The sequence below is a fragment of the Cetorhinus maximus genome, chromosome 2 (genome assembly GCF_964194155.1).
Source record: "Cetorhinus maximus chromosome 2, sCetMax3.hap1.1, whole genome shotgun sequence".
In the NCBI taxonomy this organism is placed as follows: domain Eukaryota; kingdom Metazoa; phylum Chordata; class Chondrichthyes; order Lamniformes; family Cetorhinidae; genus Cetorhinus; species Cetorhinus maximus.
In genome coordinates this window covers 50,775,447-50,801,585 of record NC_135880.1, presented here as the reverse complement: position 1 = coordinate 50,801,585, position 26,139 = coordinate 50,775,447, and the positions used below count along the sequence as shown (strand labels likewise).

Below are 26,139 nucleotides of genomic sequence, written 5' to 3'. Positions count from 1 at the left end.
ACCTGGGTTTGAAATTTACTTATAGTAAACATTCCAGGCAGAAAATAACAAAATAATATTTAGTCTCCTCACCATTCTTCCTAAAAGCTGACACTTTCCGGTCCTCACTCAAAACACGCCTGTCTCCATTCCTTCATGCCGAGTTAGTACCCAGACAATGTTCTGTGAATGTAAGAAGGCGACTTATTATTTAAATGGAGAGAAATTTCAGAATGCTTCAGTGCAAAGGGATCTGGGTGTCTTCATGCATGAATTGCTGAAATTTAGTATGCAGGTACAGCAGGTAATGAGGAAAGCAAATGGAATTTTGGTATTTATTACTAAAGGAAGAGAGTATAAAAATAGGGAAGTGTTGTTGCAACTGTACAAGGCATTGGTGAGACTGCAGCTGGAGTACTGTGCACAGTTTTGGTCCCCTTACTTGAGGAAGGATGTAGTTGCATTGGAGGCGGTTCAGAGGAGGTTCACTAGATTGATTCCAGAGATGCGGGGCTTGTCTTATGAGGAGAGATTGTGCAGTTTAGGCCTATACTCACTAGAGTTTAGGAGGATGAGAGGATATCTAATTGAGGTATATAGGATGCTAATGGGAGTAGACAAAGTAGACGTGGAGCGGATGTTTACCCTTGTGGGGCATTCTAGAACAAGAGGCCATGGCTTAGGCTAAGGGGTGGTAGAGTTATAACAGGAGGAATTAGTTTTCTCAAAGGATCGTGAATCTGTGGAATTCACTACCTCAGAGTGCAGTGGATGCCGGGTCGCTGAATAAATTTAAGGAGGAGATAGACAGATTTTTAATTAGTAACGGGTTGAAAGGTTATGGGGAGAGGGCGGGAAATTGGAGTTGAGGCCGAAATGAGATCAGCCATGATCGTATTGAAAGGCGGGGCAGGCTCGAGGGGCTGAATTTTCTACTCCTGCTCCTAGTTCTTATGTTCTTATGTATGGTTTACTATGCACCTACCATGTCCATGCTGGCACATTTGGGGCTGCATAGTATAGAGCCCTGTATATGAGTTCACACAGAAGAGGAAGTTCACTGATGGGCATCCTATTGTATTTGTGTAATGCACAAGACATTTAAAGTACTTATCATGGCACCTCACTCTGTTGCCCTGTTATGCCCTATGCAGTAGTGCTGCACGTGCTACCTCATGTCCTACTCCTAAGTGGTTACATTATACTGGGAGAGGCAGGTGTTGTTGCTGACTGGGAGTTCTGCTGCAGAGCTTTCTTGGATTGATACTGATGAGAATGATTCATATTCTTCTGCAGCTGGTTCTCGACTGGTTGGTCTGTAATTAATCAGTGACCTGATATCCACCCAACTCTGACACAAAATAAAAATAGGAAACTTAAAAAAAAAGGGTGTGACTTACTCTGGAGAATTTGTCCACAACAATTTAATAATAAGCTATGTACGGCGAAGGCACAGAATGATTATGTTTCAATTCAGTTTTGCAAGGATATTTTGGCCTTGAAATCTTGATGGTTTCCTATCATAGTTTTAGCAAATCTCTCAGAGAAACAGCAAAAATGACTGAAAATGATGGAAACCAGTAGAATCACTGTGGAATTTCAGTGCCTATACGTTATAGCATTAGGGATATGCAATAAATGCTGACCTAGCCAGCGATGCCCACATCCCTTGAATGAACAAATAAATGGAACAGATATGCATCAAGGAAAAGACGTGCATTTGCTGTATCCTCACTTACATGAGAGACTGCTCCATGTCAGTGACCATTTTTCCTTTTAAGTTCTACCACTCATCCTCTAGTGGCAAGCATCCTCTGAAACTAATTTATATTAGAAATAGAACAGAATGTACTTGAACTTACAGGAACTCTTGCATATGTACTGTCAACATGCAGCATACTTTGTATGACCATATGTTTGTACTGTACAATTTAATGTTGCTGATGTATTGTAACCATAGTAGTTTAAACATTGACAGTGATGCTTCATTATATTGTTCTACATGTACACAACTACATGTCTAGGTATTGCTACCTGCCTCACTACATACATATGGAATTCTATAAAATACACAACAGCTTTAGCCCCTGACCTGGATATTTTTCTTCAGATCCAAAACCTTTTATTATATATATTCCACAGAGATTACTGGATAGAGCTCTCATCTCCTTGGCTCCATTATGCCATTCCTGGCAAATCAAATTCAGCTGAAGGGGAGGTTGGATTTTCTTGTGGTTTGTCCCACTGCACCACCCTAACATTGGTAAGGTTGGGCACAAACCTTGTTAACATGCTACTTATATCTTTTCTTTTGTTCTCACTTCTTCCAGAGTCATTGGGTGGAATCTTAACCGCTTCCACCGAGGTTGCTTTGATGGCAAACTGGAGGATGTTGGTTCGGAGGTTCAAGCCAATCTAACTGGAGGCAGTTGGAAGTGGCATGGGCTAACTGCCTGACACCAGCAAGTAGCCAATTTGCATATATGTGCCCATTTGTGGACAGATTTGGAATGCCACTGGTGTTAGGAGGGGCAACGGATAGGCCACACACAGGGGCCAAAGTCCAGCAGCAGTCTGGCGATGGCCTGCCAGCAGGTGGCCGGGGAATCCCCTTTACTTACCCACCCACTGGAGGTGCAGGGATCAGTGTGCAAAGGCTGTGGCTATTTGGTGCAAATTAAGACACAGGGAACAGAGTTTTGGATAACCTGCAGGTTCTGATGGGTAGAACATGGGAGGTTGGCCAGGAATGTGTTAGAATGGTCAAGTTTAGAGATAACAAAGGGGCGAAGTTGGGTGATGTTGAGGAGGTGGAAATAGGCAGTCTTAGCGATGGAACTGAACTTCTCAGAAGAGGATCAAGTTGTGCTTCTAGGGCCTAAAGTGGGAGCCAACCCTGCTTCGGTGAGTGGTGCAACCCTGGAGCTGCTTTTTCTGGTGGCAGCCAATCAACAGGCTGCTCCTGAGGCCAATTGAGCATGACAGCCCACCCCTCCAGAGCGAACAGCCAAATCAGAAGACCAGCAGCTCATCAGCCACAGCAGTGTTTCCACCAGCACAGGCCATTGCTAAAGCTGATTCAAGGAGAAGATGCCACAAAGCCCTGGCACCCTCAAAGACGAGTGAGTTTTTTTGACGAAGCTGAGGCCATGCAAGAAGGCCCCTGCGATCAGGGGGGTGGAGTTAATTGCAGTGGCTTTGATTGTAAGGGTGGCCATTGCTGCTGGAGGGTCCTTCCGTGGGTCAATGGAACACACATCAAGGGGGCTGCCCACCCTGGGAACCTGCTGGGAGTAAACAAGGATATTCCTATTGGTTTCCCAACATGGCAATTGCCCCCTCCCAACACCAGTGAAATGCCAACAGAAGCCGGTGGCGGCCCGTAATCGGGCATTTGGCTACCTGAATTGGCTGCCCGCTGCTAAGGATCCTCTTGCTAGCATTATGCCATGGCTCCTTTCCAGAAGCATTCCTCCACCATATTACCAAACATCCCATCCCAGCCCAACTCCATAGGGCTTGGAAAATTCAACCCATGAGGCAGCCATGTAGTTGAAAGCTCTCCAGTGCAAACCTGTCATCAGGGAACTTTCCCAGGTGCAGGCTGGTACTCAATCGATTGCCATTCCAGTGAGTTAAGCAGCCAATTACGCTGGTTAAGGCCCCAGTTAGGGGTGATTTTGTGGCCACCTGCCTTGTGCAGAGGCACCAGCTCAATGGAGGCGGCCTCCATGCCGCAAACTGGGGGTTGGAGGTCATTGGAGCCGGACGCTCTACTTCCCATTGATGGGTACAAGAGCATGGACGGCCACAATCCCGATCGAGCAGAATAGTTTCCATTCCATCCCGACAGATCTGCTGGTCTAGATTTTGTTTATTTCTTCAATGGTTGCAACCCACAACTCCCAGTGGGACTGTTGGGGCTTCAGAGCTGCCAGCCCTCTGATTGGGCCTGAAGCATCGAGATCTAGCCTGAGGGTGAATTAGGCAGCCGCCTCATGACAGATGGCAATGCAGACTTGGGACCCCTCTTTGATCCTGATGTTGGGGTCCCAAAGCCCATGGAAAAATCCAGCCCCACTGGTATCCAGGGGACACCATTTTAATGTGATTGGCAAAAGAATCAACATGAGGAAAGAGATTTTTTTTATGCAGTGAATATTTAGGATGGTGTGGTGGCTTTCAAAAGGGAATTGATTAAGTACATGAAGACAGAAAAATTGCAGGACTATGGGGAAAGGGCAGGAAAGTGGCACTAGCTGGTTTGCTCTTAGAGAGCCAGCACAGACACAATGGGCCAAATGGCCTCCTTCTGGTGCTGTAATTATTTTATGATACTATGATGGCGTCCGTTATTAATTTTGCACCGCTCTATTGTTAGCTTTGCAAAAACGGCATTCCCTGTCTGCCTCACAATTCACATGTATCAAATGACCCAAAGTGGTTGTAATCGGTTCTAAACCCGCTGCAAATATTTAGGACTAGTAATTACAAGCACAAGAACCATTTTGACCATGTGATGATTGTTAATGACTGCCAAGCAATCTTGTTGTGAATTGTTTTTGGAAATTATAAAAATGTCAGATTTAAATTTTTATAGTTTTTTTCTTATTTTTCCTTTTTGACTCTTTTTCTCTCTTAATCCATGTCTTTCTTTCCTTCTCTCTATCTGTACCTGATTTGACATTGAATTCACCCGCTTTAATTCACCTTTTTTTTCAGCCCTCCCACTGGTTACTTCCCAATTCTTAAATCTCATTGGATAAGCAGACACCCTGTTAACTCAGGTCCCAGGTGCCCCATTTCCCTCATTGTGCCATTATAAACTCGCACCTTCAACAACTTTGTGCGCAAAAATGTTTTTTGTTGAAAGGCGCAGAGGTAAGTCTAACTAATAGCAAATGCCATTATTTGCCCGGTAACCGCAAAATCTGGCCCTCTGTGACGTCAAGGAAGTTGATAAATGTAGATTGGAATGAATAGTAAAAATTGATCGTGTTGGATGATAGGTGGAGATCATTGATGTAGAAAAGCTGCTGAATGCAAGAGCAAACAGTGCCTTGGGAATAAGTTAATGGAAGCAGTGAATGAATGGGCCATTGACCATGGTGTAGATAGAGCAACTTGAGATGGAACCAGATAGCCACAAAAAGGGGTCATAATTTATATCATATTAAATAAAAGTAAATTGTGCAGAGTGAGCTTTAGGTTGGTATTTACTCTTGACTTCAGGTGACACCCATAAATGACCAGCACTTTGTGGTGACTGCCATAGTCTTAAAATAAATTGTATTTAATAGTCCCTCTCAATCATCCCTAATTATTTTTACAATATACTAATAATTTAAAACTGTAGGTTGAAATTCCTCAGAATGTGATCCCAAGCAGTTGCATCAAGATCATGCATGCTTCCCCCTGATCCTGCTGCAGATTGTGAAGGCACTGGGAATGCTACTTAATTACCATGGGGCTGATAGGCATCCACACCATTCCAGTGCTCATCTCTAGTGCACTCATTACCCATGTGACCAAAACCTCAAACACCAGAGTTGTAGCAGCAGCTTGGTGAGACCCTGCAAAACTTTGGGCCCAGTTTATGGGAGTATAAGAACAGGAGTAGGCCATTCAGCCGCTTGGGCCTGTTCTGCCATTCAATCAGGTTGTGGCTGATCTGTACCTCAACTCTACTTATCTGCCTTTGATCCATATCACTTGGTACTCTTAATTTTAAAAAAAAATCTACGGGTCTCAGTCTCAAAATTTCAATTGTCTCAAATCCATAGCCCTTTTGGGTGAAAGAGTTCCAGATTTCTACCACTGTTTGTGTGAAAAAGTATCCACCTTATTTCATGGCTAATTGGCCCAGCTGGAATTTTAAAATTGTGCCCCCTTATTCTAGAGGAAATTGTTCCTCGATATCTACCCTAACAAATTCTTTTTTTCATTTTAAAAATGTCAATTCCTCTATTCTTGTCCTGAATTAATAAGTTCCTACATAAAGAAACTGTGTTTGCCAGGACTCATTGCTAAAGACAGAAGTGGAGTGCTAAAGGTACACTGCAGAAGATTCTTGTTCTGAAATTGGTTTTGGTTATGGGTTATGATTTCCCTTCAGCTGCATACTTTGGGAAAACTCTTTTTGCCCTATTCTGAAGTTTTCATCCTGGAGAGGATTCTCAATTTGGACGATTTAATATAATTTCTGTGAAATTTGCAAACTGGGGTTTCCAGTAGGGATTGCAGTATGGATAATGTTTTAGGAAGAAGTGGAGGAGAAAAGCAAGCAGCAGCAAGGGTACCATGTCTAATAAAACAACACCCAGAAAGACGGGAGCTGCAGGGTTGCTCAAAGTTATTGATGGAATTGACTGTAATCGTGTGGCTAACAGAAAGAGATATCACTACCACAATGTTCAACTTATATGGGATCCCAGTCATCAGTTTCTTCATGTGATTGCCACTAATGTTTACAGCTGCTATGATGCATTTATACTCTGGCACTTGCAAGTCTGCTGTTTCACAAGGAATGGTAAGTGTCATAATTGTTCTTTGGAGGCAAAGATTCAGTCTCCTCTATATCCCATTTAGCCAGCAAAGGCACAATGAACTAATGAACTTCTTCTGTGCTGTAAGTTCAGTACCATTGTGCAGGATCACCAATGCAGCAGAAACAAGTGACTGTCACACAAGAACAAGAATTCAATTCAAATTGAGCAAGTCATAGGAAGGCTAACAGGAAAATGCAAATGCCTGGATAGGTTAGGATGCCTTTCATTATGCTTCGAGCATGGTATCACAAATTGTGTTGGCTTGTTGTGTTCTCTACAGTTTCTCTACCCAGAAAAGCCTCAAGGTTAAATGTCAGACAAAGAGGACAGATGGCAAAATCACAGACAATGAGTGGAAGCAACAGAAAGAGGAATATAACCAGACAGACCACCCGGCATTGACCTAGGCACTGGAGCTGACAATGGCACAGCCAGCCCAGTTGATCCTGCAAAGTCCTCCTTGCGAACATCTGAGGGCTTGTGCCAAAATTGGGAGAGCTGTCCCACAAACTAGTCAAGCCACAGCCATAGTCATACTCACCGAATCACACCTTACAGACAATGTCCCAGACTCATTCATAACCATCACTGAGGATGTACTGTCCTACCAACAGGACAGACCCACCAGAGGTGGCAGCACGGTGATACACAGTAGGGAGTGAATTGCCCGGGGACTCTTCAACATCGACTCGGACCACATGAATTCTCATGGTATCAGGTCAAACATGGGCAAGGAAACCTCCTGCTGAGTACCACCTATTCTGGGTCTGTGGCAGGTGGTGAGGGATCCAACTAGAGGGAAAAACCTACTTGACCTTGTCCTCACCAGTCTACCTATCACAGATGCATCTGTACATAGCAACATTGGTAGGAGTGACCACCGCACAGTCCTCATAGAGACTAAGTCCTGTCCTCACATTGAGTATACCCTCCATCGTGTTGTATGATACGAGGATACCCTCCACTGTGTTGTATGATACTACCACCATGCTAAATGGGATAGATTTCAAACAGATCTAGCAGCTTCAAAGTGGGCATCTATGAGGCACTGTGGGTTATAAGTAGCAGCAGAATTGTATTCAACCACAATCTGTAATCCCATGGCCTCGCATGTCCCTCACTCTACCATTACCATCAAGCTGGGGAATCAACCCTGGATCAAGGAAAAGTGCAGGAGAGCATGCCAGGAGCATAAGGTGTCAACCTGCTGAAGCTATACTACAGGATGCCAAACAATGGCAGCAGCATGTGATAGACAGAGCTAAATGATCCCACAACCAATGGATAAAATTAAATCTCTACAATCATGCCACATCCAATCCCACATAAGAGGTTGGTGTGCAAAATTAAAGCACATGGGATTGGAGGTAATATATTGGCATGGATTGAGAATTGGTTGGCAGAGAGTAGGAATAAATGGGTCTTTTTTGGAGTGGCAGGCAGTGACTAGTGGGGTGCTGCAGGGATCAGTGCTTGGGCCCCAGCTATTCACAATATATATCAATGATTTTGATGAGGGAACCAAATGTAATATTTCCAAGTTTGCTGACGACACGAAACTAGGTGGGAATGTGAGTGGTGAGGAGGATGTTAAGAGGCTTCAAGGTGACTTAGGCAAGTTGAGTGAGTTGGCAAATACATGACAGATGCAGTATAATGTGGATAAGTATGAAGTTATCCACTTTGGTAGAAAAAACAATATGGCAGAGTATTATTTAAATGGTGATAGATTGGGAAATGTTAATGCACAAAGGGACGTGGGTTTCCTGGTACACCAATCACTGAAAGCAAGCATGCAAGTGCAGCAAGCAGTTAAAAAGGCAAATGATATGTTGACCTTCATTGCGTACAGGAGAAAAGATGACTTACTGCAGCTATACAGGGCCTTGGTGAGACCACACCTGGAGTACTGTGTGCAATTTTAGCCTACTTACCTAAGAAAGGATATATTTCCATAGAGGGAGTGCAGCGAAGGTTCACCAGACTGATTCCTGGGATTGCAGATAGTCGTATGAGGAGAGATTGGGCCAAATAGGCCTGTATTCTCTGCAGTTTAGAAGAATGACAGGAGATCCCATTGAAACGTATAAAATTCTGACAGAGCTGGACATACTGGATGCAGGGATGATGTTTCCTCTGGCTGGGGGGTCTAGAATAAGGAGTCACAATCGCAGGATATGGGGTAGACCATTTAGGACTGCGATGAGGAGAAACTTCTTCACTCAAACGGTGATGAACCTGTGGAACTCTCTATCACAGAGAGCTGTGGAGGCCAAGTCACTCAATATATTTAAGAAGGAAATAGATTTCTAGACTTTAAAGGCGTCAAGGGGTATAGGGAGAGAGCAACAGTATGGCGTTGAGATAGAAGATCAGCCATGATCATATTGTATGGCAGAGCAGGCTCGAAGGGATGAATGACCTACTCCTGCTTCTATTTTCTATGTTTCAGTTGTAAACAACTAACCAGAGGAAGGGACTCCCCAAATATCCCCATTCTCAATGATGGGGTGCCTAGCACATCAGTGCAAAAGACAAGGCTGAATCATTTACAACCATCTTGTGCCAAGTGATTGATCCATCTCAACCTAGACCTGGGTTCCCCCATCACAAATGCCGGCCTTTGGTCAATTTGATTCACTCCACATAATATCAAGAAACAGCTGAGGGCACTGGAAACAGCAAAGACTATGGACTCTGACAACATCCCAGCTGTAGTACTGAAGCTATGTGCTCTAGAACTAGTGATGCCCTTAGCCAAGCTATTCCAGTACAGTTGCGACACTGGATCTACCCGGCAATATGGAAAATCGGCCACATATGTCTTGTCCACAAAAAACAGGACAAATGTATCCTGGCCAATTACCGCTTCATTAGTCTGCTCGCGATCGTCAGCAAAGTGATGGAAGGCATTGGCAACAGTGCTATCAAGTGGCACTTACACAGCAATAACCTGCTCACTGATGCTCACTTTGTGTTCCACCAGGGCCACCCAGCTCCTGACCTCATTACGTGGTAAGGTGAGAGTGTCGGCCCTTAACCTCCAGACTCTCTGGCTCCATTCCAAGCTTAGAGACGGATCCTTAATTGTTCAAGTTTTTTCACTATCAGCTCTGGCCTTGTTGAATAAACACAGACCACTTTTGAGTGTAATAAACTCAGACTTGTTTGAGTTGCATTTCCTCCAGAGTTGTGTTTACCAGTTTTTCAACCAGATACCCCCATTTATCAACAGTTAAAACTCAAATTCCTATAATGAAAAGCTATATTGTAAAACATATGAATTATGAACTAGATTTTCACAACACTACAACACCATGAATGGATTCCTAATTCTGCCTAATTTCACCCATAAATAACTCCATCTTGCTCTAAGTTTGGAGTCTGTTTATTTGCTTGCTTTGTAGGTGTCAACTGTTTCTGCTTGAGTCTCCTGGCCCTTTTAAACTGATGCTTTTAAATGTCTTTTTGGGCCTTAGATGCTTCCACCTGAGTTTTTCAAACTTCCCTGTGCATGACTATATTAAGGAATGAGACTCCACACTTTTAATTGTTCACTTTCTGGGCAAGAGAGGTTGATTGGCAGTCAATCAATCACTGGACTTCACTATCTGCAGCAAGTTTAATAGGCAAATAATATGCAGATGCAGCAACTTCATGAAACCTACAGGGTGAGTAGGGGTGGGAGACCGTTATTAAGAAACTAATGGTGAGCAACGCGAATCATCCAGCAACTTGTGATGATGCACATTTCATAGGGTACCTCTTTCTCACCACAGGCTGTTAGCTGATTTTCACACTAATAATGGAATGCATTGTTCACATTCCATTTTTTCACCAAGGAAGGGAGAAACTGGCTAAAACAAATGTAGACCAGGATCAAAACACCATCTGATAAAGTTATAAACTGGATCATTAATCGGCTAGACACAGAAAATGATAGAATTACAAACTGGATTATAAATTCTCCAGATAATAAGAAAAAATACCAGGGCCTGAATAATATGCCCCGAAAACAGGAATGAAATACGCCAACATATTATTGGGCGCGAAGGTGTCAGCTCACGTTCCCAGCATCATCACACCAGCCTGGGATAATATGGTTAGTGGTTGGGTCTGGAAATCGAGAGCCCAACTGCGCTATGCCAAATGGAAGTAATAGGCTGGTTGCGCTCATTAAAAAGGCAATCAATGTGCACAATGGAATAAAACACTTTGAGGGTGGAATTTACGCCAGCTGTATTTCCCATTTTTTAATCAGGCAGGCTGTAATGGCGGGTTATCTGAGTGTAGAGTTGGCTGTTCAGTGTTCTTTGACCGCTGTAAGTGCTTCATGGAAGATGAAGATGTATACTGACTTAAATTCATGATTTAAGAACCTAAGACCTCATGCAAAGAGGTCGATTTTTGCACTGTGCTGCTGAAGAGGCCAGAATTGCCCTTTAAATTACCAGCCATGACCTTGATCCAGGTCACGGCTGATAAGCTCCAGTGCCAGATATCCCGCCCTACTGCTCTGATTGGGCGGGATACTCTCAGCCTGTGGCCCAGAACCCACCCAGCACTTTTAATTGGCCTAATTGACACTTTATTCAGCGTCTTTGGGCAGTGGGCTCGGAAGTCTGAATGCCAGCCCACGCACCGCACCATCGCATGTCATTCATCCCCAGACATAATGGTCAGGATTTTCCCCTCAGCGATTTGGGGGTGGGGCCCGCTCACTGAGGTAAAAATGACGCGGGATGACGTCGGGAGTTCCTCCCGATGTCATCCCGGTCCACTTAAACCTTCAGGAAGGTAGGCGGACAGCGAAATCTGCTGTCCGCCCGCCAACCTGTCAATAGCCAATTAAGGCCATTGATAGGCTAATTAACCTTGTTAAAGACCCTGCCCATCCAAGCTTAAGGCTGGCGGGCAGGTCAGGAGCCCCAGCGGGCTCCAGATTATTCATGAAACTTCATCCACTGGCCGGTTTCATGTCCGTATTTTAAAAATTTAATAAACTTTACGTGTTTCTTATTAACATATCCCATCTCATGTGACATTGTCACATGAGGGGGACATGTTAATAATTTTAATATTTCTCTATTTTTTGACTTTTCTTACCTGTCAGTAATCTCCCTGAGACAGGACTTTACCTCAGGGAGCAGTGTACTCTTTCGCGCACTTTGACAGTTGGGGATTCCCTCCCCCCGCAGCACAAGAAGCGCTATGCGCTTCCTGTCGGGCAGGCCGCTGGGCGGGCCTTAATTGGCCTGCCCAGTCAAAATGGCAGCGGGCCCCATTTCAGCGGTGGGGGTCAGCTGCCCGCCCACCGCCAAGCCGGTGGGGCCCGCTTGCCCACCAAGGGCAAAATTCTGCCTAATGATTCTGAAGAACTCTAGTTCCAAAGAAGAATCATATTGGACTCAAAACATTAACTTGTTTCTTTCTTCACAGTTGCTGCCAGACCTGCTGAGTTTTTCCAGCACTTTCTGTTTTTATTTACGATTTCCAGCATCCACAGTATTTTGATTTTACTAAAGGCTCTGTATCTGAATGCTCATAGCATTCGTAACAAATTCCTTGAGGGACCAAAAATCTGTCTATCACAACCTTAAACGTATTCAATGTTGGAGCACCCACAACCCTCTGGGACAGAGAATTCCAAAGATTCACAAAACTTTGAGTGAAGAAATTTCTCCTCTTCCTTCCTAAAAGATTAGCCCCTTATCCTGAGACTGTGCCCCCCATGTTTCAGATTCCCCAACCAGCAGAAATAATCTGTGTCCAACCTATCAAGCCCCTTTAGAATTTTGTAGGTTTCAATGAGATTGCCTCTCATTCTTCAAAATTCCAGAGAATATATGCGAAAGAGAAATAAATATATATGACATGATAGTCATTACAGAGACATGGCTGAAGGTGACCAAGGCTGGATCTGAACATTCAAGGATACTTGACATTCTGGAAGGACAGGAAGCCAGGAAAAGGCGGTGAGGTAGCTTTGTTAATTAAGGATGACATTAGTGCAATTGTAAAAGATAACCATTGTTCTAAGGATCAAAACGTAGAATCAGTTTGGGTAGAGATTAGAAATAGCAAAATAATTAGTCACTTATGGGAATAGTTTGTAGGTCCCCAAACAGTAACTATACTGTAGGATAAAGTATACAGGAAGAAATAATGGAGGCTTATGAGAAAGGTATGGCTATAACCACGGGTGATTTTCATCTGCATGTAGATTGGAAGAATTAGATTGGCAAAGGGAACTTGGAAGATGAGGTCATAAAGTGTTTTCAAGACAGTTTCTTAGAGCAGCATATTCCAGTGCCAACCAGATAGCAGGCTATGCTAGACTTGGTAATGTGCAATGAAACAGGATTAACTAATGAGCTCATAGTAAAGGAACCCCTAGGTAGCAGTAATCATGATTGAGTTTCATATTCAGTTTGAGTGAGAGAAGAATAGGTATATACACTAGTGTTTTAAATTTATATAAAGGCAATTACAAGGGAATGAAGGCAGAGCTGACTAAAGTGAACTGGGAAATCAGGTTAAGGGATAGGCTAGTCGAGATGCAGTGGAAGACATTTAAGGGGATATTTCACAACACTCGCAAAGATACATTCCAATGAGAAAGAAAAACTTCAGGAAAAGGATGTAGCATTCATGGCTAACTAAGGAAATTAAAGATAGTATCAAATTGAACGAAATTGCATATAATTCCATGAAAATTAGCAGCAGGTCAGAAGATTGGACAAAATATAAAATCCAGCAAAGAATGACTGAAAAAAAGGGGGAGAAATTAGAGTATGAGAGAAAGCTAACTAGAAATATAAAAACAGACAGTAAGAGTTTCTACAGGTATTTAAAAAGGAAAAGAGTGACTAAAGTGAACATTGGTTCCCTAGAGAATGAGTGTGGTGAATTAATAATGGAAAATAAGGAAATGGTAGATGCACTGAATAGATATGTTGTGCCTGTCTTTACTGTATAAGACACAAATAACATCCCAAAAGTAATTGTAAATCAAGAGGTGAAAGAGGGGGAGGAACTTAAAACAATTACAATCGCCAGGGAAAGGTTACGGAGAAAATTATTAGAACTAAAGGTGTAAGAGTCCCTAGGTCCTGATGGCCTTCATCCTAAGGTTCCAAAAGAAGATAGTACAGGTTTAAATTTTCCAAAATTCCCTAGATTCTAGAAAGGTTCCATCACATTTAGAAAATAGTGAATGTAACTTTTTTCTATTTAAGAAAGGAGAGAGACAGAAAGCAGGAAACTACAGGTCAGTTAGCCTAACATCTGTCATAGGGAAAATGCTAGAATCTATTATTGAGGAGGTTATAGCAGGGCACTTCAAAAATCCCAATGCAATCAGGCATTCAGTCAACAATGGATTTGTGAAAGAGTCAACATGGCTTTGTGAAAGGGATATCATGTTTGACTAACTTATCAGCATTCTATGAGGAAGTAACAAGTAACATGGATGAAGGGGGACCTGTAGATATGGAGTACTTGGATTTCCAAAAGGCATTTAACAAGATGCCACATCAAAGGCTGCTATGAAAAATAAGAGCTAATAGTGCAAGGGGGTAACATATTAGCATGGATAGAGGATTCATTTGTTAACAGGAAACAGAGAGTAAGGATAAATTAGTGATTTTTGGGTTGGCAAGATGTAACTGGTGGAGTGCTACAGAGATCAGTGCTGGGTCTCAAATATTTACAGTCTATATCAATGACTTAGATGAAATGATTGAATGTATGATTGCTAAATTTACTGATGATACAAAGCTAGGTAGGAAAGTAAGTTGTGAAGAAGACATAAGGAGTCTGCAAAGGGATTATGGCCAGGTTAATTGAGTGGGTAAAAATTTGGCAGATAGAGTATGATGTGGGAAAATATGAGCTTGTCCACTTTGGCACGAAGAATCAAAAAACATAATATTATTTGAATGGAGAGAAATTGCAGAATTCTGTGGTACAGAGCGATCTGAGTGTCCTGGTACATGAATCACAAAACATTAGTATCCAGGTATAGCAAGTGATGAGGAAGGCAAATGGGATGTTGTCATTCATTGCAAGGGGGATGGAATGTACAAGTAGGGAAGTTTTGCTACAATTGTACAGGGCATTTGGAAGACCACATCTGGAGTATTATGCATATTTTGGTCTCCTTTTTTAAAAAGGGATATAATTGCATTAGAAGCTGTGCAGAGAAAGTTCACTTGACTGATTCCTGGGATGAAGGCGTTTTATGTGGAAAGGTCAGACAAGTTGGGCCTGTATTTATTTTATTCATTTACGGGATGTGGACCTCGCTGGCTAGGCCAGCATTTATTGCTCCTTCCTAATTGCCCTTGAGAAGGTAGTAGTGAACTGCCTTCTTGAACTGCTGTAGTCTCCATGTATCCATTGCAGTTTAGAAGAATGAGAGATGATCTTATTGAAACATATAAGACCTTGAGGGGACTTGACAGGGTAGATGGTAAGAGGATGTTTCCTCTTATGGGAGAGACTAGAACTAGAGGACATAGTTTAAAAACAAGGGGTCTCCCTTTTAAGATGATGATGAGGAGAAATTTTTTTCTCAGCTGGTTATACTGTAGAATTCTCTTCCCCAGAAAGCAGTGGAGCCTTATTTTTAAGGCTGAGTTAGATAGATTCTTAACTGACAATGGAGTCAAAGTATATAGGGGAAGACAGGAAAGTAGAGGCCACAATCAGATCAGCCATGATCTTATCAAATGATGGCAATGGCTCAAAGGGCCGAATGGCCTATTCCTTCTCCAAATTTGTATGTTCATATGGTTGCAGACGCTTGGCAATCAGCTAAATAAATAATAAATTATACTCATCACTGAGGAGGAAAATAAATGGCATAGTGGCAATCCATGATGCAACATCAAGATATTGAGTCATAGAGTAAAACGATACACCTTGGCTTCCCCACTTTCTCTCCTCCTTCTCTCCATGCAGCTCAGTTAGGAAAAAGGAAAATAATGCTATTATAAAGTGACTTTTATATCATAAGGGCATAATTTACTTCTGAAGTGCAGTCTCTGTTGCACTCAGAGCTCTGGAAGGACTCTCTTCAAGAAATAATTTTCATGGTTGGGGGGCGGGGGGAGGGGTGGTTAAAAATCAAAAACCTGCACAATGGTCAGTGGGGGGAAAATGAAGGCCATAAATATGCATAATTGCGTGAAAGGCTAGTTTCTAAGTTGCTAATCTCAGCCAGATCATTGTGGAGAAATGCCAGCTGCTTCCCAACAAAAAAGGAAGGAAAATTTGGAGAGTCAGTCTTGCCTTCACAACAGCCTTTGTGGACACTCTGGCACTCGCCCTCGTGATTAATTTTTTGAGTGACACCATTGAAGGACTGTAAACATTTGGGATTGCCATCTGGCCTTGTGGCTTTGGATGATGTTTGATGCAGAGAACCCATTTGGAAGGATAAGGGGAACATAACAGAATATAAACCCAAAAGAAACAAACATAGGATTTAGGAGCAGGACTTTCGAGCTTGCTCCGCCATTCACTAAGGTCATGGCTGATCTGGTTGTGATCTCAACTCCACTTTGCCTTCTGCACCCCCATAACCCTTGACTCACTTGTCTATCAAAAATCTGTCCAAATTCATTTCACATTCTGAAAGAAATGAATGTTAATTAAATATAAATTACATATATCTAATAAGATTTCAATTGATTGAAACAAAAAGATCATACAAAGATAAATGCAAGAATAAATCTTATACTGAAACTATATTCTAGCCAAAATAAAACACATTGCAAATTTACAAATTAGTTATTCATTACCATATTCCTGTTTAAATTAATCAAACTTTAAATAAAAATATCTCTTTAATGAAACAGAAAGCTACCACAGGTACTAACACACATATGTCCTTGTTATACAGGCCACATTCACTATACTTATGATGTGACCTAAAAAACTGGAAATGTTGACAGTAACCTTGAGAATTCAATTCATTACCTTCTATCCTAATTGCTTGGAATAGGTTTTAAGTTAACAGCTATAAATGCAGTTTACTTTAGTCAAAAATAACCATTTGCATTGTGTTTATTCAAGCCTGACTCAATAGAGATAATTAATCATAACATTTCAAAACCAACTAATATCCAGACATAAATAAGTAGCTCTCATTATTTTGTGTAAATTGTGTAAAAAGACTCTTTGTATTCTTGTTTCTTGCCATAAAATGTTGCTAAACAGATGATATTATTTAAGATCATGGCCATGAAATTCTTTGGACTTCTGGCTGTTGTGCAGCCATATCTTCATACCCACATAGCCATGGTTTTTACTTAGACTTCCAAAAAAGTTATTGAGCACAGTGACAGAAATCCCAAGGATTTCCAGACCCAGCATGACTGTATTTGATTATAAATGGAAAATGCGTCATTTGTTATTCCTTCTTGGGAAGGAAGCAGAGCATTTTTTCGCATCTCTAGTTGTGTTTGAAAAAACAGCCTAGAACTACCACAGCCCATGTGGTGAAGGTATGCCCACAATGCTGATAGGTAGGGAGCTCCAGGATTTTGACCAAGGAATAATGAAGCAACAATGGTGTATGTCCAAGTCAGATGTGTGGCTTCAAAGCGGTGGTCTCCCCATGCAGCTGCTGCCTTGTCCTTGTAAGTGGTGCAAATTATGGGCTTAGGAGGTGTTAGGAAGTTGCTGCCATGAATGCTGTAGGTAGCACATGCTGCAATCATGGTATATGGGATATGGAAGGGTGGACCTTTAAGCAAGAATTAAGATGCTGATCAAGTGGGCTGTTTTGTCCTAGATTGTGTTGAGGGTCTTGAATATTGCACCTGCACCTATCCAGGCCAGTGGAAAGTATTTCATCACATTCCCTGTGCATTGCAGGTGGTAGAGAGGCTTTGGGGAGACAGGAGAAGCATCATTAGCTGTAGAATGCCCAGTCTTTCACCTGTAATAGCCATAGCGTTTGTGTTTGGCCCAGGTGAATTTCTGGTCAATGGCAAGCCCCAGGAAATTGATGATAGAGAACTCTGTGATGGTAATGCCACTGAACGTCAAGGATGAGTGGTTCGGTTCTCTCTTACTGGAGATGGTCATTGTGTGGCACTTGTGTGACACAAGTCTAAGCTTGGATGTTGTCCAGGTCCTGCTCTATGCAAGCACTCTTCAATATCTGAGAGTGCAAATGAAGCTGAATGCTGTACAATGCCAACAGCCCCATTTCTGACCTGATGATGGAGGGAACACCATTGTTGAAGATAGTTGGAGTTGAGAGATGCACTGAGAAATTCCTGCAACAATGTCCTGAGGTTGATTTGCCTCCAAAAACCACACCCGCCACTGCAGAATTCTTCCCTGATCCCCATTTTCTTGTGTCTTACTAGAACTGCTTGGTACCGTATTCAGTTGAATGCTGTATATTGTTTTACTGATATATAGCATTGTAATATGTACCACTTATCAAGAAAGGTGGGGTTTTCATAACATGTACTTCATCCCTGCCTGAATACTTGCTCGCTGGTGAGTAATCTCAGCCCTACAAGTCTCAGGAAATGAGCAGCATAAATCCTCTTCAAAAGTGGCTCAAGAATGTATTCTGAAGGACATACAATGCAAATAAACATATACATTACATGACTTGATTCACTCAGGATTATTAGCAGGTAATAATATATATGATGAAAACCTGCTGTAATTTGTTAGGGTGGGGTATGATCATGCATTGAGCAAACATTCTACATATTGTTTGTTGGCATCTGCACCAACAACCATTGCTGCAGAAGATATAGTAGATACTCTGGAGTCATTTGAATACTGTAATCTTTTCTCAGGATTGTTTGCTGTCATGGGTTAATGATTATAGTCACTGAAAATTAAATATGTTCTTTAGATTTTTTTATTCATTCAAGGGACGTGGCTGTTGCTGCTAAGCCACTATTTATTGGTGGTGAGTTGCCTTCTTGAACCGATGCAGCCCATGTATAGGTACACTCACAGTGCTGCTAGGGAGGGAGTTCCAGGATTTTGACTCAGTGACAGTGAAGGAGTGGCAATATATTTCCACGTCAGAATGGTGAATGGCTTGGAGGGGAACTTCCAGATAGCAGTGTTCCCATGTGTCTGCTGCCCTTGTTCTTCTAGATGGTAGTGGTCATGGGTTTGAAAGGTGCTGTCTAAGGAGCCTAGGTGAGTTCCTGCAATGCATCTTCTGGATGGTACACACTGCTGCCACTGTGCATCAATGGTGGAGGGAGTGAATGTTTATGGATGGGGTGCCAATCAAGCCGGCTGCTTTGTCCTGGATGGTGTCAAGCTTCTTGAGTGTTGTTGGAGCTGCACTCACCCAGGCAAGTGGAGAGTATTACCTCATCTAGTTCCAATCACATATTTGATTAACTCTGGTTCTCTACAATTCTTTTTCAAATCGTCTCCTGGTATTATTAAACTTGATCATTCTTCCTTCCTTCATTCCAAGAACGGCTCCTTAATGTATGATAATGCCCAACTGAACAAACCACAGCAGATTTCTATCAGATATAGTTAATTGCTAATAATCCTCAGTGAATTAATTCATGTAATATTTGTCTGTTTATTTGTATCTGAGTGGCCTGCAGAATACATTCCTGAATCATTATTGAAATAGGAACTGAGCTGTTCATTAACTGAGACTCATGAGGCAGAGATTGATGCAACGCATTGATTGGCTGGTTGCTTGAAAAGTTGATAAATGACTAAGAAGCTAGAATGCTTACTGATAGCTTAGCGACACGACTTATAATCAAACCGTTTATAGAATCTGAGAACCTATAGCAGAATTGTTAGCAGATCTCTACTAGTAAGCGGTAAGCCAGGAGCAGAGTCCTCTTGGGATACTTGATTTGGATAGTTAATCATCTGCATCATCCAAAAGAGATCTACTTTACACCCTCTATTAGCTTGTTTATTCATGCAAATAATGGCTTATTTGGGAGTTCATGAACAAAAAGTATGATGTTGGCATCCCTTTTGCAAGATATTGAACTATAGTTTTGCAATCCTTGAATTTGATTTTCACATATTTCTGAAATAATAATTTTAAAAGCAGTTGTCTGATTTATGATATTTTTCATTCTCCCAAATAAAGAATTGCAGGTAGCACTTACATTCATATACTAAAAAACTTCTTAAAAGTCAAAAGGCATTCTGAATATTCTTCAGAAATAATATTAAAACAAACAGGAATACTTAAATTAAGAAGGTCTTTCCACATTAATAAATTTGTTTTAAACATTTATTGGGCACATTTTTGGTACTATGCTATCTGAGCATTTAAGGCAAACTTTGGATACTTATTCCATCTCAACTTCCATGTATCAAATTGTCAATATTGATTTACTTCAATAGCAAGTTATGGCGTTAAACTGCTCCTTGCAGTATAAGGATTACATAAAGGTGATGCAACAGGATCTTTGTTAACACTATCCATTATTCTTCTTTTTGTAGATAAAGGATCACGACTGGGCATAAAGATAGAACAGCCTAAAGTTGTCTCATACCGAGGTAGCAATGCCACTCTGCCCTGTAAATTCTATTACAAACCTGTGCCTGTGCGTGCAGTGCAAGCCCCTCTTAAGGTCAGGATCAAGTGGACCAAACTCACCTCAGATTACCTCAAGGAAATTGATGTATTTGTTTCATTGGGAAACAACTGGAAAAGTTTTGGAAACTACCAAGGAAGAGTTTTTCGAGAAAATGAGAATGATGCCTCTATAACAATAACAGATTTAACATTGGAGGACTACGGCAACTACAAATGTGAAATAATTGAGGGACTAGACGATGTCACCGGAACTGTGCTGCTGGATCTTCAAGGTACAAAAATGTTTAAATTTTTATATGCAAAAGAATTATTTGTTTCATTATCACTAAATATCATGGTAGAGTGCATTTCTTGAAAAGGATTTTGCTCAGTGTTGTATTCATTCAGGTGAATGATGTCATTTCAAAGGACTGTAACACCCAATATCAGCAACTAGTATTCCCTGGGCAGGGAGAGCAAAGCTACTTTTACTCTGTCCTGTTAACATGCCCTCCTCCAATCTCAGCATAGCCTCCCCTAATGCACCAGTGTGAGTTTGCCATTTTCCACATTAGACTGGTCAATTGGTGCCAGTTTCATTCTGTGGTCTCAAAAAATACTATAAATTCTGTGGAACTCACCTCAGACCACTACAAGCACCTCAGTAGAAGACTGATCAAACACATTTTATTTAAAAGCAAAAAACTGCGGATGCTGGAAATCCAAAACAAAAACAAAAATACCTGGAAAAACTCAGCAGGTCTGACAGCATCTGCTGAGAGGAACACAGTTAACGTTTTGAGTCCGTAAGACTGTTCAACAGAACATTTTATTTAAGATCTTTCCATCCAGTAGACAGGCAAGGCTGAATCAATTGGACAGGATTTGAATCAAATTTGGCAGATGGAGTTTAGCGTGGATAAGTGTGAGGTTATCCATTTTGGTCAGAAGAATAAAAAGGCAACTTTAAATGGAGAAAAACTTCAGAATGCTTCAGTGCAGAGGGATCTGGGTGTCCTCGTGCATGAATCGCTAAAAGCTAGTATGCAGGTACAGCAGGTAATAAGGAAGGCAAATGGAATTTTGGCAGTTATTGCTAAAGGAACAGAGTATAAAAATAGGGAAGTGTTGTTTCAACTGTACAAGGCATTGGTGAGACCGCAACTGGAGTACTGTGCACCGTTTTGGTCCCCTTACTTGAAGAAGGAAGTAGTTGCATTGGAAGCAGTTCAGAGGAGGCTCACTAGATTGATTCCAGAGATGCAGGGCTTGTCTTATGAGGAGAGATTGAGCAGTTTAGGCCTATACTTGCTAGAGTTTAGAAGGATGAGAGGCAATCTAATTGAGGTATATAAGATGCTAAAGGGGATAGACAAAGTTGACGTGGAGCGGATGATTCCCCTTGTGGAGCATTCTAGAAAGAGAGGCCGTGGTTTTAGGCTAAGGGGTGGTAGATTTAAATCAGAGATGAGGAGGAATTACTTTTCTCAAAGGATCGTGAATCTGTGGAATTCACTACCTCAGAGTGCAGTGGATGCCGGGACGCTGAATAAATTTAAGGAGGAGAAAGACAGATTTTTAATTAGTAACGGGTTGAAAGGTTATGGGGAGAGGGCAGGAAATTGGAGTTGAGACTGAAATGAGATCAGCCATGATCATATTGAATGGCGGGGTAGGCTCGAGGGGCTGAATTGCCCACTCCTGCTCCTAGTTCTTATGTTCTTATGTTATGTTGGATCCAGACCTCAAAGGTACTCCCTTCTGCACCCTCCCTGGTTCCCATTGATTTGATTTCAGTCAAATGTTGCCTTGACATCAAAGGCAGTCAATCTTATCTCACCTCTGGAATTCAACTTTTTTGTCCACATTTGGACCACGGCTGTAACTAGGTCTGGAGCCGAGTTGCCCCGGTGGACCCCAAACTGAGCATTGCTGAGCAGGCTCTTTAATTTTAGTCAGGATTTTCTGAACTCACTGTGGGAAATTTGGCAGCCCAGCAGAAAGTCCACTGACTTTCAGCAGGACTAGACGATCCTGGCGGAAGATCTCGCCCTTTGTCAGACTCTTCAATCGCTCTAATCCACCCATTTTTTTTTTTCTCATTTGTGTCTTTCTCCCTCCTTCAAATATCACAAATATTTGAGTCTTTATCCAGTCTATCTGTACTTATTTTTATTTGGACCTTTTGGTGTATTTTTCTCAATTATCTCATGAGGTTTCTTTCTATTAAGGCACCATGAGGTTCTGAAAATTCTGGACTCTGCTGGACAGAATAGAAATTATCACTTGGTGTCCTGTATGATAAGAAGGCCTTCCTTTCTGAGGAATATATATATTTTTTAAAAAGTGAATTTCTGACATTTGGCATAATTTTCACTGAGATCTAATTGTGATGAAAGAGAGGAACTAAATTACATTGTTAAGAACCACCATCCTTAAAATAGCAGATAATGACCATCCCATCAGTTTTATGATGTGCTGCCAATTATCATATGCTTTAAAGTATACAAACCACTCTAAAAATGCGGGGAAAAGAAAGCTACAAAATAGGTTCCACCTTCTGATTATAGAAGGAATGACTAGATGGTTGTTTCTTAAATTTAAAAATATATATGTTTGAGGGATCTATTTCATATAAAATAATTGAGCAGAGTATAAACTAAGGCAGTAGTAATAGCTTTAGAAGAGATAGTGGAGAGACTCATAAGAGAAGTTGCTCTTATGGAGCAATAACTTCCCACTTTTGCACCGAAGATAGAAATAGAACTTCCCAGGAAAGGCACAGGATAGGTTTTATAAAGTGTAAATCTGTCTATAACAGCAATGTGCCAAACTTCTGCAGCACCAGTATGGTAATTCCTTGCCTGTCAAGTCTCAATCATTTGCATTGAAACGCAGTCAAAATGTGACCTATTTCAATGTGCTTCACTCATAAAAAATAAACACAGCTCCTCCATGCGTTGAAATGAGTTTTTAATCTATCACATTTCTTTTGGTAATAAATTTTACTCTTGACCTTTCCCCAGTGTTGGCAGCTCTGGTTGTTTCTAATTGAGAATTTAGAGCTTTTTGTTAATTTATTTTTTCACAGGGTGTAGATTTCGCTAGCTAGGCCAGCATTTATTGCCCATTCCTAATTGTCCTTGAGGTGTGGTGGTGAACCACCTTGAACCGCTGCAGTCCATGTGTTGTAGGTACACTTACAGTGCTGTTAGGAAGGGAGCTCCTGGATTTTGACCCAGCAACAATGAAGGAACGCCAATATGTTTCCAAGTCAGGATAGTGTGTGGCTTAGAGGGGAACTTGCAGGTGATGATGTTCCCGTGTATCTGCTACCCTTGTCCTTCGAAGTCATGGGTTTGGAAGGTGCTGTCGAGGGAGCCTTGGGGCAACTTGTAGATGGTACACACTGCTGCCACTACATGTCAAAGGTGGAAGAAGTGAATGTGTTTAAGGTGGTGGATGCGGTGCCAATCAAGCAGGCTGCTTTGTCCTGGTTGGTGTCAAGCTTCTTCAGTGTTGTTGGAACTGCACTCATTCAGGCAAGTGGAGTGTATCCCATCACACTCCTGACTTGAGACTGGGAAATGGTGGACAGGCTTTTGGGAGTCACTCTTTACTCACCCAAGAATTGCCAGCCTCTGACCTGCTCTTGTAGCCACAGTATTTATATGACTGGTCCAGTACAGTTTCTGGCCAATGGTAACCCAGGCTGTTGATAGTGTCCTTAATGTTGATGCTCAGGTACTATAGACCTGTACTCACTTTTGCAAAATGTCTCAGTTTATTTGTTATATTTACGTGTTTCAGACTGGAACTAGAAATGTAATTTTATATAGCAGTTACCTTTTTGATGCTCTCTTTCCCAATCGGGAAAGTTATGAGTTTACTACATTAGATAAAGAGGTAGTAGACCAGATTCCCACATCAATCAGTGGTGAGATAGCATCTGCAAATAGCCGCTGCAGTGCACTGCAGCCTGACCCAGATAGTGAAACGCAGTGTTTTAGATCATGTCCCACATTTTGTTTAAATTATGTTTTTCTCTGCAATTCTGAATAATATTCATTAGCACAAGATTTGGCACAATTAATAGACAGGATTTCAATCAATTTCCAATTAAAAATCCTGCCCCTCAAATAATGAATGAATAATTACAACTGAAAATACTGTCATCAAATTAATTTTATTCTCAATATTTCTGTTGATACTTCACAATTCTTTAATGAAACTTCAGAAGAAAAAAGACAACTGATTTGAGATTTCATAGGTTTTACCTCAATAAAAAGCATTTATTTCTAATGTGCTTTCTGTGAAGTGTGCCAGATTCAGTATAATGTTCATGTTTAAGAGCACACATTACTGGTGAATCAGCTTGGAGAAGCCCAGAGAACACTGGGATCCATATTAGGAGATCAATGGCAACACACCAAAGAACTCAGCAGTAATACTATGAAGGGGAACCTGGGGCAGGAAAAGGAGAAGTGCAAGGTCAGGAGTCCAGGACAGATGGGGAATAACACAACATCAGCAAATTGAGGCACAAGGACAAGAGCAGTAGAAGGTCAAGGAATCGGCAGGAACATAAGAAATAGAACCAGGAGTAGACCATTCAACCCCTTGAGCCTGCTCCACTATTCAGTACAATCATGGCAGATCTTCTCCCTCAACTCCACTTTCTTACCAGCTCTCCATATCCCTAGAGGAGAGGTATAACATCAGATGTCCAGGGTAAAAGAAGAACTGCAAAACTTTAGGGAATCAGGAGGCTGAACAGAAACACGTCGGGGCCCTTCAAGCTGATCTTTGTGTCCCTCTGCTAAATTTTAAGTGGATACTGAATGCCTTATATGCAACCGTTCAACAAAAGCTGTAGAATTTTATCACTGGCACTTTCCTGACAATGTGACTGGATCAGATTTGTGTAAGTGGGGAATTGTGACATTTACCAAAGAGTTCGAATCCTACTTCTAGACCCTCTTATGCTGTGAAAATTAACAGATAGTTAATTTTTAAATTTAAATTGAGCTACAACTTGTCCTACATATCCAGACACTGCCCTATATTTCTCCGTTTTGAACTGTTGAGAATAAAAAAAAAACCCCAGTAAATCTAATAAAGGAAATTTCAGTTTTGATGAAAGCTCATCTCAGCCTGAAACATGAACTCTGTTTCACTCCACGGATGCTGCCTAACCTGCTGAGTATTTCCAGCATTTTAAAATTTTTATTAAAGGAAATTTCAGGTTTTGGCTATATTGGTTAATTAAAATTAATTTGATTGCGCAGCTTAGTTGTGTGCAGGCCCACTGCTTCAGAATGGCCAGACAGAAATCTAAACAAAATCCAAAAGATTAACCAACTCACTGCAAAGATTCATCTCCTCGAAGCTGGATCAAGAGTTGTTTTGGCCTGAAAACAGCTATTTCTGAAATTTCAGACAGGGATAATGAATGCTTCAGAGGAGTTAATGAGATGGCGGGGTGGGGGGCGGGCGGTGGTGGGGTGGAAAATAACATACAAAAAGGCAGTGAGGAGAGTCGCACAATTCAGCCAATTTTAAATAATTTAAATTTGCTTTCCACCCTGAAAGCTGACAGATTTTATATTATTTGATTCAATTTGACTTGATTTATGTGGAAAGGTTGCAGGCATGCATATGTATGTATGAATAAATTTATAGTAATGAGTCCAGTGAAAAAAAACACGTGAAATCCTCTCATTGGTTCTTCACGAATTTTGCAACAGTATTTTGACAATCTGTTCTGAAATTTAAGATATATACACAGAATTTTGCAGGAGAAATGTGCAAATTGTGTAAGCGTCGCAGTCAAATTATGGCAATATGGAGAAAAGCTGCACAAAAACATCAGCTGCAGTGTGCAGATGTTATTAATGAATAATTGAAATTTCACAGGATCAGAATGCCCCTCAGGTCCTAGCAAGTCATTGTAAGGAATGTTAAATGAGTACATATTTGAATTGAAGTATCTAATTTTACACATATCTGACAATCTGTGTATCATTGTGTTTGTGTTGCTTGCAGTAATCATGC

The 26,139-nt window shown here is 41.4% G+C and overlaps 1 protein-coding gene across 2 annotated transcripts in view; it reads left to right on the top strand.

The window, feature by feature from the left end:
- hapln1b (hyaluronan and proteoglycan link protein 1b) overlaps positions 1–26,139 on the top strand; it is a 125,204-nt gene that overhangs the window by 69,257 nt on the left and 29,808 nt on the right. For both annotated transcript variants that reach the window (XM_078564645.1, XM_078564646.1), the window contains exon 3: positions 20,010–20,378. In XM_078564645.1, coding sequence (XP_078420771.1) covers positions 20,010–20,378 — 369 coding nt within the window. The remainder of the gene's footprint in view (positions 1–20,009; positions 20,379–26,139) is intronic.